The sequence below is a fragment of the Hibiscus syriacus genome, unplaced genomic scaffold (assembly GCF_006381635.1).
Source record: "Hibiscus syriacus cultivar Baekdansim isolate YM2019G1 unplaced genomic scaffold, ASM638163v2 tig00110461_pilon, whole genome shotgun sequence".
NCBI classification, from domain to species: domain Eukaryota; kingdom Viridiplantae; phylum Streptophyta; class Magnoliopsida; order Malvales; family Malvaceae; genus Hibiscus; species Hibiscus syriacus.
In genome coordinates, this window is record NW_024062746.1 from 488,889 (window position 1) to 506,561 (window position 17,673).

At 36.3% G+C, this 17,673-nt stretch overlaps 3 protein-coding genes across 3 annotated transcripts; 1 reads left to right on the plus strand and 2 right to left on the minus strand.

Annotated features, from left to right (window-relative positions):
- Positions 1–579: 579 nt before the first annotated feature.
- On the minus strand, positions 580–3,460 carry LOC120126692 (putative uncharacterized protein DDB_G0286901). Its single transcript, XM_039144806.1, has 2 exons — positions 2,091–3,460; positions 580–1,952 (listed from the first exon to the last, which is right to left on the minus strand). Exons 1-2 carry the CDS (start codon positions 3,427–3,429, stop codon positions 817–819), a joined length of 2,475 nt encoding a protein of 824 aa, XP_039000737.1. The 5' UTR covers positions 3,430–3,460; the 3' UTR covers positions 580–816.
- Positions 3,461–6,187: 2,727 nt separating this feature from the next.
- Positions 6,188–7,645, plus strand: LOC120126718 (cysteine desulfurase, mitochondrial-like). Its single transcript, XM_039144825.1, has one exon. It carries the CDS (start codon positions 6,249–6,251, stop codon positions 7,599–7,601), a length of 1,353 nt encoding a protein of 450 aa, XP_039000756.1. The 5' UTR covers positions 6,188–6,248; the 3' UTR covers positions 7,602–7,645.
- Positions 7,646–9,845: 2,200 nt separating this feature from the next.
- Positions 9,846–10,669, minus strand: LOC120126687 (EPIDERMAL PATTERNING FACTOR-like protein 2). Its single transcript, XM_039144803.1, has 3 exons — positions 10,350–10,669; positions 10,243–10,277; positions 9,846–10,140 (listed from the first exon to the last, which is right to left on the minus strand). The coding sequence occupies exons 1-3, from the start codon at positions 10,450–10,452 to the stop codon at positions 9,892–9,894; spliced, it is 387 nt and encodes a 128-aa protein (XP_039000734.1). The 5' UTR covers positions 10,453–10,669; the 3' UTR covers positions 9,846–9,891.
- Between the last annotated feature and the right edge of the window lie 7,004 nt (positions 10,670–17,673).

Genomic DNA, 17,673 nt, shown 5'->3' on the forward strand with positions numbered 1-17,673 from the left:
GGTGGCGATACGAGAGCTGTTGGCAGTAGAACTGGATATTGGAAATACGAAAGAGAGTATAGAGCTACAGAAGAATGATTCGAGAGTTGAGATTACCTATCGGAAAAGGAGGATAATTAGTAAGAATATGACAAGAAAATGATAAGGGAGTTAAACTCTACCTACTGAAAGAGAAGAATATTGGTAAAGATTATGACAAATCACTGAATACTCGAGAGCTTGCTTTCTCAATGGAAGATGCCATATTTTCACCGTTTAATGTTAGATGGAAGGTCTTTTTCACAAGGCAACAATGATGTTACCAAGAAAAATCCTAAAATTATGGGACAATCCAACCGGAACTTCGGATGATAAAGATAAGGTAAGCGGTCTGCTTTTTCAGATAGATTTTAGGTCTTGGGAAGCTATCAGATTTTATTGCTTTGCCAACCTCACTGGTACTTGTAAGTTGAGCAACAAATTCATAGACTCAAAATGATGATCAAAGAACCCCCTAGACACAATTGCAGAAAACAACTTTCCTTGTTAAGCAAAAGACCTCCAGGAAGATACTCTATTGAATCAAAACAAATTACTTCCATTTTTGCTATACAGTAGAACACAATTTAGACATATACATATGTGGCTTATGGAAACATGGAGTGTTTATCATTAGAAGTAGAGCTATAAGTACAAAACAAACACTTTCAGTACTAATATCACAGTAAAGCACAAGTGGCCAGGAACTTACAATTTTGCCTTTTCATCCCAGGAATAAGAAGAAGAAAAAACTTTGATGGCTATAATATTCATATAGTGAACAACAGATCATCATTTTCACTCAGTAGCTACATTCTCACCATCATTTCCCCCAGTTCTGGTGCCTGGCAAAGTCCTAAAATTGTCACTTGCATTGTTGTTCTTGTGGGTCTGTGAAGCATTATTGTTCTCATTCTCATCTGAATTCCCATTGTTGTTGGTGGCGCTTTGAGCAGAATTGTTGTTTTCATTCTGACCTGCATTGTCATTATCGTAGGTCCATGCCCTATTACTCTCATCCTGACTCGCGGTTTCCTGTTTGTCTGTGTTTTTCTGAATAGCATCATTGTTATTCTGGTTTGCATTTTCACTGGTGGTGTTGTCGTCGTTGTTTAAGTTCTGGGAAGCATTATTCCTATTCTGGCCCGCATTTTCTTTGTCGATAATGCTCTGAGAAGCATTGTTCTCATTAAGACTTGCATTCTCGCTATTGTTGTAGTTCTGGGAAGCATTGTTTTCATCCATACCTGCATGCTCTTTGTTGGTGTTGATTTGAACAGCACTGTTCTCATTCTGACTTGCATGCTCACTGTTATTGCTGTTGTAGTTCTGGGAAGCATTATTCTCATTCTGACCTGCATTTTCTTTGTTGGTAATGCTCTTAGCAACATTGTTCTCATTCTCACTTGCATTCTCGTTGTTGTTGGTTTGAATCTGAACAGCATCATTGTTCTCAATCTGACTTGTATTCTCATTGTTGTTGGTATTGATCTGAACAGCAGCGTTGTTCTCATTCTGACTTGTATTCTCATTGTTGCTGTTGTTGCTCTGGGAAGCATTATTCTCATTCTGACCAGCATTCCGTTTGTCGTCAACGCTCTGAGCAGCATTGTTCTCATTTTGCCCAGCATTGTTCTCATTTTGCCTAGCATTCTCATTGTTGTTGTTATTGCTCAGAACAGTATCATTGTTCTCATTCTGACTTGCTTTCTCATTGTTGCTCTGGGAAGCATTATTCTCATTCTGACCTGTATTCTTCTCGTTGTTCAAAGCAGCATTTTCATTTAAATTTGAATTGTTGTTGTCCTTTTCAGTAACATCTTCATTTGCATTTGCAATGTCGTTAGTGTTGCTCTGATTGTCAGTTCTGCTGTCTCTCCCATTTACATTTGTGTCATTGTTGGTATCGCCACCACTCTCATTCTCATTCTGACCTGCACCAGCATTATCATTAGTGTTTGAGGACAATGTCTTCTCTTCGGCAATTGAAGAATCAGAAGAACGAACATTTTCATTCTGGCCAGCATTTGAATTATCAATTGTGTTAAAGAAAAGAAGTTTTTCCCGTGTACCCTCTACTCCAGAATTATTGCTGGATTCGTCAGTCTGAACTGTGTCATTTTGGCTTGTAACTGAAGATGAAGAATTGCTGTCGAACCCTGTACGTGCATCAGAGATCTCAATCTGCCCATTTGATTCAACAGATTCAGAGTTACTGGTAGAGCTTGCAGAACCTCCATTAGCTCCATTCACGTGCTCAGTCAAAGTAGCAATTGCATTTAAATTAAATCGCTCGCCATTGCCAACATAGGCGGATTTGTCCGGTTGCTGATCATTTTCATTCTGAGTTGAATCGGATGATGCCTCTGTACCATTCAGGTGCTCATTTGATTTTGTATCTGTCACTGAAGCCTCAGTGCTCTCATTACCACTCTCTTGATTGTTTTCAGTCGTTTCATTCTCCTGCACATTCAACTCTTTATGATGAACATTGGCTGCTCCACTGCTATTCAATCCTTTCTCCCAGTCAAACGCATTTTTACCGTTGTTTTTTAATTGCTCCGACTCATTGGAATTTTCTGTACCGCCTGTCTCATTCTCAAGTGATGCATGTTGGGTATGATTGGCTACCTCGCTTGAAGCATCATCCCCCTTGTAAAGTTCTTCCCTTGCTTCTTTATTGCTCCTTTCAACTCCATCATGGACCCCATCATCTGATGTACCTAAATTTTCTATGTCACCTCCGCTCTTCTCAGTCTCTTTCTTGCCGCTTTCCGTTGCGTTACTCTCTTCTCCAATATGTTTATTTTCCTTCTCTCGACTCTCCTCGGTGTTTTCTTTATCCTCAACTGCCTTATTTTCCCCTTCCTCTCCATTGACTTCACTCGCCTTGTTTTCACTGTCCTCTTTACTCTCTTCCAACCCCTTATCTTCACTAACATTCTCATTAGTCCTTTCACTCTCCAGGTCTCCGCTTTCCTTCTCTTCAACCTCAGTGTTCCGAATTTCTTCATTTTCCTTCTCTCCATCTGTAGTATTTTCTGTGTGTTCGGTTTCCTCTTCCGCTTTCACATCATCGTGCTCACCCATCACATCATCATCTCCATTCCCTCTTCCTTCAGTTTCAGTTTCCTCAAGCTTGTTACCTTCTTCTCCAATCTTGCTTCCTTCCTCGTCTTCTTCCTTGACCCTCACATCCTTAATAATCGTTTTCTCTGCTTGAGGAAGGTCCTTTCTCCCCAACTTTATGACTTGGTTCGCCGATTTCTCATACTCGGCTTTCTTCTCACTCGAGTGCCTAACTTGGTAAAGCAGCCAAATGCAAATAGCAGTCAGAAGACATATTTGTAGAGCATGTTTCAACTTCAACCCTTCGGATCTTTGATTCCTATAAGGTGAACCCCTGAACATGGTGCACTTTCTTCAACAAAACCTGCTCGAATAACACCACATGACATCGAATTTCTTTTACATCAACGATAACATTGTAGCAAAGAACTAATAGGTTAACACGACAGGAAGAAAACGAAAACTCAAGCAGACAATGTTTCTATTATAAAAATGCAAGACATGCAAAGCAAATCCAGATCATCCCATGAACTAAAGCTCAAATGGTAATTTACTATGAACATAAATATATCAAATTCAAATTCCCATAAGAGAATATGGTCGAACACGGTAATAGTAACAATTACAACTGACCCAATCCAAAGAAAAAAGACAATAAATAAAGAATGAACAAGACGAAGGTTGACAAAATTCGGAAAATAAATCAATGGCAGACCATTCAAACAAGAGGAATCCAACGCTCTTACAGCTTTAACCAAGACATAAACTTTAACTCTTATGTCTTTTCAATGTTTAAAAAGGACATAAAAATAAGTTAAGAAGAAGTTTTATGAAAGAGATAACAAAGGATCAAAATTATATTTAAAAAAACTAAAACAAATCAACCACTTGAATTTTAAAAGTAAATCCAGTTTTAACAATCGAAAATTAAATTAAAAAAGCTCGGATAGAAGACTTACCTCGAATCCAAAATGATCAGGAAGAAACGAAACACAAAAGCTTTTTGTTTTCTAAGTGAAAAATCCGAAAATAGTTATATTTCCAGGAATTCGGACGAAATGCTAAAAGAAGGAAGAGAAGAAAACTCGATTCCAAGATTGTATAAGCTATGGGATGAGATTGGATCTCGAAATGGAAAATCAGAGAGTTTGGAAGACATAAATGGTGCATTCGTCCCTGCTCCTTAAAACGGCATTCCATCGATCACTGCAAATCTAAAAAATCTCCTGCATTCTCACTCTCTCTCTTTGTCTTCACACTCTTAATGGCGCGTGTAATTACATTATATGTGTACTACGCCGTTTTTAGTTAAATCGGGTTGTAAGATTTTATTCTTATTTTGATCCCTCTACTATACTTAAGATTGTGACTTAGTCTATATATTTTAATTTAGAGTAATTTGATCTCATACTTCTATAATGTTTTATTAGTCAATGTTAAAATTTAACATTAATTTTCATATACCTCAAAATTCGTTAAAATAATTTTATATAAAAAGTGTCTTATTAGTTGTATATGACTTATTACTTTCTAGATAAAATTAACTTTGATTTTGAGCTATGTATGTATCTTGAGTGAGCTTTAATCATAAAAATTACTTGACGGAACTAATAAAAGAATTAATTTATTAATAATAAAATTTGATAATATAATATAATAAAACAGGTTTATCATCTACATAGAAAGTCAAGTATAAATTAAGTGACTTAGACTATAAATTACTTTTATGATAAACTAAACAAATGATCCCGACTATAAGGTGTTGCTTTGTTGAGTCCTCAGACTATTAAAAGTTATAAATGGTCCCTCAACTTTGGGATTTTACTTTGTTGAGTCCCTTGACTATTAAAAGTTACAAAATGGTCACCTGAGTATTCATATGTTCCAAACTTGTCTTTTCCCGTTAAAAAATGATAGTCGTATGAGCTGGACATTAATTTATTGATTAAGATATGATAAAATCTTATTTTAATAATGTCTACTAGCATTGTCGTTGCTTTTCAAGCACTAATTTGACGGTATAATCTCTAGAGCACTGACTCGACGATATAATATTTGAAGCACTGGTTCGATAATATAATGTAAATAGAGAGTTGATCCATAAAATACAACGCAAACTATTATGAGATCAAATTTTTTCATATTTCATTTTACAAGTTAATATCCAACTCAGATGACTACTAATTTTTTAACAGAAAATAACGAGTTTGGAACATATGAATAATTGAGTGACAATTTTGAAACTTTTAATAGTCGAAAGACTTAACAACGCAACATCATATAATCTAGAGACCATTTTATAATTTTTAATAATCGAGAGACTAAAGCAATACCTTATAATCGGATGATCGTTTGTATACTTTACCTTTATTTTTTATTGCAATTTGAATATTAATTGATTTGTCTTGAACAATTCCTATTAAGGGAATGGAAAGGAAATTTTATACCTATGAGTAATGAATCCACCACTTAAGGGAGAGGTCAGATGTACACTAAAAACTTTTAATTATCTGCTTTAGAAATTATTGATATATTACTAGTTTTTCTAAAAGAAAATTTATACAAGTGAAAACGATGTTTAAAAAATAGTAACTTAATTGAAATAGTCAACTACCAATGATATTATAAAATGTTAAAAAATCAAAATAATAATTATTATAAATAAACAAAAATAAATTTAGATTAAATTAGATTGACTAAAATTTTAAAATTTTGAATTATAAAATACTCATTAAATGTTTCAAAGATAAGAAAAATATTGTTCATTTTAAATGATTCAAATTTAAATAATCATGTTTATAAAACGTACATATATTATCAATAATTAATAAAATTTTTAAATAAAGATTATTTTATAATTATTATAGAATTTTCAAATATATATATATATATATATTCACTCGGTTTCTTACTCATCCAAAATCATATTTAACCTAATTAATTATAAAAGTTTTAAAAGGTTGTAATTAATTAATTTATTTACCTAAGCGGCAGGTATGGAACCACGTGTTAGCATTGGAAAACAAAAGGTGGCGGTCGTATATTTATCAAAACCCTTTCTTCACCCGCGTCTCTCTTATAGTTATGCTTTGCTTTCCTGCAACGCAGGAAAAAATTATAGACAAAAAGGGGAAAAAAGAAGTTCCAAGAGAAAAGGAGAAATGGCCTCGCTGCTTCTTCGTCAAACCCTAACCAAGACCAAGCCAACCGCCATTATCCGCCGCTTCTCCACTGCGGCTGCCGTCGCTTCTCCTACAGAATACGAGGAACCAACAGGAATCACCATGAAAGGTGTGAAAATATCGGGCCGTCCGCTTTACCTCGACACGCAAGCTACTACACCCGTGGACCCTAGGGTTTTAGATTCCATGCTACCGTTTTATCTCTCCCGTTATGGGAATCCTCACTCCCGCACTCATCTCTACGGTTGGGAATCTGAAACCGCCGTTGAAACAGCCCGAGCACAAGTCGCAGCGCTTATCGGAGCTTCCCCTAAAGAAATCGTCTTCACCTCTGGCGCCACCGAATCGAACAACATCTCAATCAAAGGCGTTATGCATTTTTATAAAGAAAAGAAGCGCCACGTCATCACGACTCAAACGGAGCACAAATGCGTTTTGGATTCTTGCCGGCATCTTCAACAGGAAGGTTTCGAGGTAACTTATTTACCTGTTGGGTCTGATGGGCTTATTGATTTGGATAGATTAAGAAAAGAAATCCGGCCGGATACTGGTTTAGTTTCTATTATGGCTGTTAATAATGAAATTGGTGTGGTTCAACCTGTTGAAGAAATTGGTAAAATTTGTAAAGAATTTAATGTCCCTTTTCATACTGATGCTGCACAAGCTTTAGGGAAGATTAAGGTTGATGTAGAGAAATGTAATGCTAGTTTGATGAGTTTAAGTGGTCATAAGATTTATGGTCCTAAAGGAGTTGGGGCATTGTATATGAGAAGGAGGCCACGGGTAAGAGTTGAGCCGCAAATGAATGGAGGTGGGCAAGAGAGAGGGATAAGGAGTGGGACTGTGCCTACTCCGCTTGTGGTCGGGATGGGAGCCGCATGTGAGTTGGCAATGAAGGAAATGGAGTATGATGAGAAGAGGATCAAAAGTTTGCAGGAGAGGTTGTTGAATGGGATTAGGGAGAAGATTGATGGGGTGGTGGTGAATGGGAGTATGGATAGGAGGTATGTTGGGAACTTGAACTTGTCGTTTGCATATGTTGAAGGGGAGAGTTTGTTGATGGGGTTGAAAGAAGTGGCAGTGTCTAGTGGGAGTGCTTGTACCAGCGCAAGTTTGGAGCCTTCTTATGTGTTGAGAGCATTGGGTGTGGATGAGGATATGGCACATACTTCAATTAGGTTCGGGATTGGGAGGTTTACTACTGAGGAGGAGATAGATAAGGCAGTTGAGCTTACTGTGAAACAGGTTGAGAAATTAAGGGAAATGAGCCCACTTTATGAGATGGTGAAGGAAGGTATTGATATTAAGCAGATTCAATGGGCGCAGCATTAATCAAGCTTTAAATATAGGTGAGTTTGTTTTGGATATGAATTGCATGTCGAATGATTATACATAACTAGAATTGTATTGTTATATTCTGGTTTACTTCTCTTGTCCATGTACATGCCTCGAGTGCTTCCGTAGTTAATTTACATGATAAGAGAGTAAATCTTGCACTTCCTCTTCAAAATAGGGGGAACCTGTTTTGATAATAGAAACAATAAGACATGTTCCTGCTTTAGCAGAAAAGTTGTTTAATATGTTCTGTAACTCACTCGGTGCTGGGTGCCAAATAATAACAACTATTAGCTAGTTTTATGCCGTTTTTATGTGATGAGTGATGAATTTGGGTGATCTATTCGTGGTAGTCATTACTTCATTACTTTTAATAATACTTCCATCTCTGCTACCAATGAAATGATTGTGAAGTCTCAAATCACATCAAGCATTGGAAAGTACCTCATCAGTCTACATTGGATTGATTCAATCTACCTTTCACAAAAGTGTCTACTTTTAATGAAGAGATCGAAAAGGTTTTCTATGTTTAACACCTTTCCCTTTTCCTCCAAGCTGATGAGTTGCTTTCGCAACTGATGCATGTCGCCTCTTGTTAACCGTGTTTTTGGCAGTTTTCTTGGTTTAAATTGTGAAGTAGGATGAGATTCTTGTAATTACAGTGTCCTCAAATCCTCGTTGCTGATGAAGTCTAATACTGACCTCTAGGATGAAGAAAAGTTATTAGATTGCATCTTGATGGCCGTTCTTTCAGTGACTGTTATTTAAATTGCCGAGTATAACATGGAGGATACTTCCCCCGTGCAACCTGCCTCCTCAAGTGTTGGGAGGCTGCAAATGACCCGTAGTCTTAGGGCTCTCAAATCTCCAGAGTTTGGCTTGTTGGAATTGAGAAACGTGACTTCTCCTTCCATTGTGCAGTAGTGTTCATGTTTGCTTACAGGTTACAGCCAATGGATAAATTTGCAGAAACTATATGTTATGCAGGCATGCGTGTCTCAAGATGGGCAAAGGTTTGAACCTTTTGTTTTAAGCTCGCAACATGCAAAACATCATAAATTCGAGACAAAAATAGGAAGGATATCAAACATCATTTGATCCGAGCATGGATTCTTGCTCTTAATTCTGTTAAATATTCGTGATTGGGACCAACTTATAGAATCTAATCTGCAAGTAATCTTTCTCAAAGTCAAATTATTTTAAGAAGAAAAGAATCCAATCCACTCGAAATTGCCCTAACGAACCCAAGTATCCAATCTGTTTACGGGTGGCGCCCATTCAAATCAACTGGTACTCGTAGGGGTGACTCGTGCCCTTGCTGCTGTCTCTGTATATCGAAAGTACAGTATATTCTGTCCATAAGGGGGATAGAGAAATTTCAATGCCTGCAAAAACTGGGAATCAGAATCCTTTTGGCTGCTGTGGGGCCTTAAAGTGGTCTGTCTTCACAGATTTAGGACATAGCCCCTCCCCCACGTGACTGTTCTGTTGCGCCCAAATGCGCCTTTCATATTCTTTCCACTTACCAATGAATTTGTTGGATAACTCGATTAATGTTGCGGTCGGTAATAGCGATAAATATAATGCTATTGAAAATGCAGTTACAAACATAATGTGATTGAAAATGCAGTCACAATCATAATTTAAATCTTGAGTGTTATCATTCATAGTTAAACTTGTCCTTTCCACGTGCTGCTGTCGTCGGAAAATTGATTGTATATTTACTTACAAGTAAAAGAGCAAATACGTAGTTATGACCCCATGGCTTTTGGCCGTAGCAGCCGTGTTGGACCTTTCATTTAGCTGCTGTGATTCAGGAATTTGGTAGCCTGCAAGCTTGCCTACTGTTTATTTGAGTGTTTTAAACATAAAATATTCGTACACGAAAGATTCGTGAATTTTGTATCATATCCAGAAAAAAAGAAGAGATAAAACCCAGATTAGAAATATGCCAATGAAATATCCCATCAAGTTCAAGCTTAACAGTTTGTTTCTGATCTCTGAGAATTCATCACATGAGTGATGTAATGCGAAGCAAAAATATACTTTATTTGCAGTATATACTCGATATTCTGATTATCAAGAAACTACGATATATCTCGAAGCAGACAATGAGAAATGAGAATAGTAGTACGAATTATGAAGGTGCAGCATCGCCAAACATCTGAATCTCACAAGAGAACACTACTAAAGGAATATATATATATATATGTTCTTTTACAATGATTTTCATGGTGCAAAAAAGGTGTTGGGCGACCTAAATTTCTGTTTCTGGCAAACAATATTTTCAGGGGTTGAAGATGAAGTTCCCACATCTGCATTTCCAACTCATGGGCTTGTAGTTGGAGTTATCAACTCCTCTGGTGTAAGCAGCATCAAAGTTCAACTTTGAAATATTCTTGTTCCCATTTCTGAGTTGTGGATCTATAGGTACTTGAATGGCTTCACAATGCCCGCATGAGCTGCATCTTCTCTTGCACCTTGGCGGCCTTGACCCTATCCGACCTCTCAATATTTCCTTCTCTTCATTTACTGCCTATCCAACGTAAGAAGAAGAAGAAGAAGAAACATTCTCAGCATTCATTGTACGATCATAGAGAAAACGAAACATAGCTCTTTTGTTTTGTTGGCGACTTACCTTTGAAAAGCTATCAGATTTGGGGTTTGGTCTACCTGAACAATTTGGATTCAAATATTATGAACAAAACTTATTGGTTGTGATGAATAAGATGCTTAACCACGTACCTTCAACTTGGTATCCAACTTGGATCGAGCTTAAAATCAAGAGAAATATTAGGAAAAAGCGGCAATGTCTTCGGCAAAGTATGAAACAGTGGCTACGAACCATTTTTGACGAAGAGCAAGATAGGCGTTTCAGCCAATGAATTGACAGCTTAATATCAGCGTTGTCTCACACTCGGTTGAAATGATGAAACGATAGCGGCAAACGACAGTAAAAATAGAATCCGTCAAGAAGATAATGGAATTCGAGGGGGCAAAATAACACAATAAAGAACACCAGAAACGCCACCGAGTTCCCACTACAGAATTTGCAAATTGTCTGGTCTTTTAAACAGAAGAAAAAGAGAAGAACATAATTTTAATATATATTCTCTCGTGTCAGGTATATCTCTTGTTTTCAATAATTATAGTTAAATCAGATGCGATGAGCTCATGTGTTGATGCACAATCCGATGTGATTTTCATTGATTGATCATCTTTTTTCATAGTCTTTTTCTGGCCCCATGGTAAATGATAGTACATGTGAATGTTATGGTTATTTTCCTTCCTTTTGTCTCTCAGCAACTTCTTGGATTTTTCTTTATTCTTTTGCTCTCTATATATACTAATTATGCATCATCAATTGTTATCTATACAAAAATATCATAATAAGTTCGAGTATGATGCGACAGATTTATAACATTTATGAATTAATCGGTAATCAACTCACAAATATATGCTTATTAGACAACAATTGATATAAAATTTGCTGCTCTATTGTTGGATTTAAAATATAGGACATTTTGGTGCTTACAAATATATCTAAGTTGAGTTATTCACGTACAAATCAAATTAAACAATCTCGTTAGTAAAAGAATTATTATTATTTTTTAAGATTTTAGTTTCGAGCACAATGAACGTCAGAGATGTGAGCCTTTAATATTAAATGATTGAAAACTATCTTTTAAAAAGAAAAAAAATGATTTATCCACTTGCTTCTAAATTTGGGATTTCTATTGCATATGTATGTAATTAATTATTTAACAGTTTACATATATAAAAAAGTATGAGTTTCTTTTCTTATTATGATATTGTTGTATAAATATATATTAGCAAATTTTATTTAAAATATTATAACATTATATGCTATATAAAGAATTTACAAATACGAAATTCACGTGTATACCGAAAAATCTAAAAAGATATCTAGACCCTAAGATTTCGGATTACACATTTCAAAGAAACAAGACAAATCTTTTGTAAGTTAAACTCATTCAGGTCGGACCAAGGACAGTAACTTCTGTAATTCCAACTCGAATTGTAATTTTATAATTTAAATATTTAAAACGTAACAAAATATAAATATTAAATATGGGTTTTCCTAAAATTCAAATAATAATAAATCAAACCCACAGAGCGAATCCAGCATAGCCAAAAGCAAGAAAAATAATTAGTTTCGTATATGTAGGCCATAAGAAAAACCTTGTAAAAGTTTATGTTGTGATCCATAAAACTTTCATTAATTGACTCATTATGGAAGCACTCACACAAAACCGTGTCACAGATAGAGCAAGTGACTTTACCACTAAATGTTGTTCTCCCTAGAGATTATCGATTAGAGCAATTATGTCTGTACTTGTGTGCATTATCAATGGGTTAAGAAAGTTTTGATTATATAACATCTTGTTGTTGCGGAAGACGGCTATCGGATAGAGCAAAATCGCAACTGATAATTTGAAAAAATAAAAATGAAGATAAAGAAGACACAAAATTTACGTGGAAAACCCCTAAATAATATATGGTAAAAACCACGGGCAACGGTAGAAGAATTTCACTATGAGAAAAATAAGAATTACAACCTCCCTCGATCTACCAAGGAGAAAACAATGATAATTCTCTCTTGATAAAAAGGAGAAAATAACTCTCAAGAAACTCTCTAAATTCTCTATAGTATTGGAAGAAAGCTAGAATGCTTTGGGATGATTTTGAAGCTAAATGAGCTAGGGTATTTATAGTTGAAGCTTAAGGACTAATTTGTAAGTACCCTAAATTTCAATGACTAATTGCATAGTTTTACCATCCAAAATATTCAACAATTTCAGCTTCCATTTGCACAACTTGCACCGAAAATATTGTTGTCAAAAAAACCCACCGAAAGTTGCCTACACTTGTTGACTTTTCAGCAATCTCCCACTTGAAGATTTGATTGGAACAATCATATCTTCACACCATTCTTTCTACCTTGTACCTTTATGCTGCTTACGTTTCTGACAGGCCACTGGAGGATCGACACCAGGTAAATTTATCAGTGTTGATTCGTCATGAAATTTGCTATGTTGTCTTTGGTATGGACCTTCTGCATATCTACCGTCTCTTCTTCTACCTTTTCCCGAATGAAATGGTACTGAACTCGTATGTGCTTTGTCCTTGAATGAAATGTTGGATTCCTTGCTAGATGCAAGGCGCTTTGACTGTCACAAAATATAGAGACATACTCTTGATTGTGCCCAAGCTCCTCCAATAACATCTTCAACCAAATTGCTTCTTTACTGGCTTGTGTAGTTGCTACATATTCTGCTTCTGTTGTGGATGTAGCCACAACTGACTGCAACTTAGAAACCCAGCTTACAGCTCCATCAACAACTTTGAACACATATCCTGTTGTAGATTTGCTTTTATCCAAATCCCCTGCATAGTCAGAATCTACATTCCCATTGATTAATAAGTTTGATCCTCCGTAACATAATGCAACATTTGAGGTCCCTTTGATGTATCTCAGGATCCTCTTTACTATATTCCAATGTCCTTTGCCTGGATTCGCCATGTACCGACTAACCACTCCCACTGCTTGTGCAATGTCTGGTCTTGTGCATATCATAGCGAACATTAAACTTCCCACTGCCGATGCATACGGTACTCGAGACATCTCCATCCTCTCTTCTTCACTGCTAGGACTCATACTGGAGGATAATTTGAAGTTAATAGGAAGAGGGGTAGAAATTAGCTTACAATCTTGCATGCTGAATCGTGACAAGATCTTCTTTAAGTAATTCTTTTGTGAAAGCCAAATCTTCCTATTACTTCTGTCTCGGTGAATTTGCATCCCTAGAATCTTGTTTGCTGATCCCAAGTCCTTCATTTCAAATTCCCTAGCCAGTTGTGCATTCAATTCGTCAATATGATCTTTGTTGGGTCCTGCAACCAACATGTCATCCACATACAACAACACTATAACAAAATCGTTATCACCAGACCTTTTGAAATAAGCACAAGGGTCTGCATTAAGTCTGTTATATCCAAGGCACATAATGAAGAAATCAAATCTCTTATACCAACACCTCGGCGCCTGCTTTAGACCGTACAAAGATTTGTTCAACCTGCAAACCAAGTTCTTCTTTTCTTTTTCTTCAAAACCTTCAGGCTGGAGCATGTAAATCTCTTCTTCAAGATTTCCATGAAGAAAAGCTGTTTTAACATCTAGCTGCTCTAGATGTAAGTTCAATGTAGCACACATTGCCAAAACTACTCGAACTGTTGTTAGTCGAACAACAGGAGAAAATATTTCATTGAAATCAATACCTTCTTTTTGAGCATATCCTTTGACCACCAGTCTTGCACGATACCTCTAAACTTGATCGTCACCATTTCGCTTGATTTTGAAGACCCATTTGTTACCAATTGGCTTCCTTCCTTGTGGTAGTGGCACAATGTCCCATGTATTATTTTTATGAAGGGCTTCGATTTCTTCTTGCATCGCCATCATCCACAGTGAAGCATCTGAGCTGTTTATTGCCTCCTGGTATGTTGATGGCTCACCGTCCTCTGTTAAAAGGCAGTATGTAATATTACATTCTATAACATAATCTGAGTGCCAATTGGGACGTCTTCTCACACGATCTGATTGACGAGTTTTTGGAGCTTCAGAACTCTCTGGTTCTTGTTCATCATGTGCTGGTTCTGCTTCAGAATAATCTCCTTGTTCAACCTCCTTTTCCACATGTATATGTGTAGTCTCTGACTTTTCAGCGCTATCATCATCTTCTTTTCTTTGTAGTTTATCTTCTACAAAGATAACATCCCTGCTGATGATCACTTTACGGGTAGTGGGATCCCACAAGCGATACCCCTTTACACCATCAGCATACCCCAAGAATTTGCATTTCCTGGATTTTGGATCTAGCTTTGAATTTCTTGGGAATTGTACATCACGTACACAATACTTCCAAATACTTGGAGGTTTGAATAATCAGCTGGTTTACCAGTCCACATCTCCATCGGTGTCTTCAGCTCTATTGCAGTTGATGGAGCTCGATTCACCAAATAACAAGCGGTATTGACTGCTTCTGCCCAGAATGATTTTTCTAGGTCTGCATCCCTCAACATTGCTCTTGTTCTTTCTAACAAGGTTCTGTTCATCCGCTCTGCCACTCCATTTTGTTGAGGAGTGTTTGCCACTGTGAACTGTCTTTTGATGCATTCTTTCCTGCAAAAGTCATCAAATTCTTCGCTTGTGTATTCTCCTCCATTATCTATTCTGAAACACTTGATCTTATTTCCAAAATCAAGTTCCACCCGCGCTTTGAAGTTTTTGAAAGTTGAAAACACATCTGACTTCTTCTTAATAGGGTACACCCAATATCTCCTAGAGTAGTCATCAATAAATGAGACAAAGTATTTTGCTCCGCCTAGGGATGTAACTGGTGCTTGCCATACGTCAGAGTGAACCAATTCTAGAACACTTTTACCTCTAGAATTTGACGTGTTGAATTTCAACCGGTGCTGCTTACTTGTTATGCAATGCTCACACAAGGTAAGTGATACCTTTATTAAGCCTGGAAGTAGGTTTTGCTCCACAAGGACTTTCATTCCTTGTTCTGACATGTGTCCAAGTTTCTGATGCCATAGCATTGCAGAATTTGAACTACATGAGGCAACAGAGGCATCTGCTTTTAGCAAAGTCTCTCCCTTCAGCATGTACAAGTTTGTAGCTATCTTTTCGCCTTTCAGTACCACAAGCGCTCCACGGAATACCTTTATGATTCCTTTTCGTGTTTCAATCTTGCTTGCATTATTATCCAACAATCCGTAGGATAATAAATTTTTCTTCAGGCCTTTCACGTGCCGCACATCTCAAACAACTTTAATTGTTCCATCATACATCTTCAATTTGATGGTTCCCACGCCTATGATCTCTAAGGCATGATCATTGCAACTATACACAGATCCTCCTGAGACAGGTTCATAATGATGGAATCATTCTCTTTTTGAGGTCATGTGATATGTTGCTCCCGAATCAATGAGCCATATATCTGTAAATCGTTTTCTTCCTTCCACGGTGGTTGACGCTTCACAGCATAGAGCATCTCCATCATCTGAAGTGTTTACGGTATTGCCTTGAGGATTGGAGTTTTTATTTAGACTCCAACAATCCTTCTTCAAGTGACCCTTCTTTCCACAGTTGTAACACTTTAAATTCTTCTTGCTTCTCGACTTCGATCTACCATGTTTGTGACTGCTGCTTTGGCCACGTTCTGTTGATCTCCCTCTCATCGTTGTCATCGTTGTCAACGCTTCTGCTTGTTGCAGATTTACTTGTCTGTCTTCCTTGTTATTGTGCCAATTTTCTTCTTGTAGAACAGCAGCTGCAACGTCATCGAAGACTAGACTGATGACATTATTGTTTGTCAAATTGATGATGAGTTGATCATACGAATCCGGTAGACTTTGAAGTAGAAGTTCAGCACGTTCTTGTTCTCCTATTTTACAGCTTAAGGATGTCAGCTGAGAAAATAAAGTGTTCAGTGTATTTAAGTACTCCATCACTGAAGTAGATTCTGGCATACGGAGAGTGTACAATTTTCTCTTAAGGAAAATTTTATTGTGCAGCGATGTGGCCTCGTACAGTTTGGTGAGATGATTCCATATCTCCTTAGTTGTCTTCTTCTCCTCGATACTTGACAATACTTTATCTGCTAATGCTAGATGAAAGTTTGCCATAGCATTTTCGTCAATTTCGATCCATTTGTTGTCGTTTTTGAAATCTACTGGCCTTTCGCTAATAGCTGCTAGACAACCGTCTTTCCTCAGGATGGCCTTCATCTTCAATTTCCACAATGAGAAATTTCTCCCATTGAACTTTTCAATATCAAATTTCGTTGTCATTGCTTCATTTACGGATAGCTCCCACTATTTCACTATCGTGAATAGTTCTCTAGAACCTTCAAAGAATGGGTAATAACTTCTTACTTTCTTATGTTGGAGGATTCACCTTTTGGTGGCAACCACAAAGACAATAATCAGACATTACATTCTCTAATCTGGCTCGAATACCAATTGTTGCGGAAGACGGCTATCGGATAGAGCAAAATCGCAACTGATAATTTGAGAAAATAAAAATGAAGATAAAGAAGACACAAAATTTACGTGGAAAACCCCTAAATAATATAGGGTAAAAACCACGGGCAACGGTAGAAGAATTTCACTATGAGAAAAATAGGAATTACAACCTCCCTCGATCTACCAAGGAGAAAACAATGATAATTCTCTCTTGATAAAAAGGAGAAAACAACTCTCAAGAAACTCTCTAAATTCTCTATAGTATTGGAAGAAAGCTAGAATGCTTTAGGATGATTTTGAAGCTAAATGAGCTAGGGTACTTATAGTTGAAGCTTAAGGACTAATTTGAAAGTACCCTAAATTTCAATGACTAATTGCATAGTTTTACCATCCAAAATATTCAACAATTTCAGCTTCCATTTGCACCACTTGCACCGAAAATATTGTTGTCAAAAAACCCCACCGAAAGTTGACTACACTTGTTGACTTTTCAGCACTTGTAACCATCTCAGACTATTAAATGAGAGATTAAAAATAAAAAAATGACAAAAATATATATAATTTTAACTATTAATTTACATTTATCCTAATCATAAATCGATATTAAGCTTTTCAATCTTACACTTATATATATGTAATTTCAATTTGATAATCATTATATTGACATAAATGATAAAATGAATCACAAAATATTATTAATAAAATAAACTAACTAAGACCACCCTTGTAATTCAAACGAGAATGGAAAGTCCAACAAAACATCGTAAAAAATGGCATAAAAATATTAATGTAAGAGACGAATTTTGATTACTTATCAATGGGTCTAAAATGATGGGATGTTAGGTTTTAAAATAATTTTAATATTGTAACTTAAATAAATTAAACTAGATTAGGAGAAACGTTTTTATAATTGATCTCTACAATATATAATTTAACTTAATCGATCAATAAATTAAATATAAATATTTATATAAGAAATAAACCAATCTTACTTTAACAAGTGTCCATATTT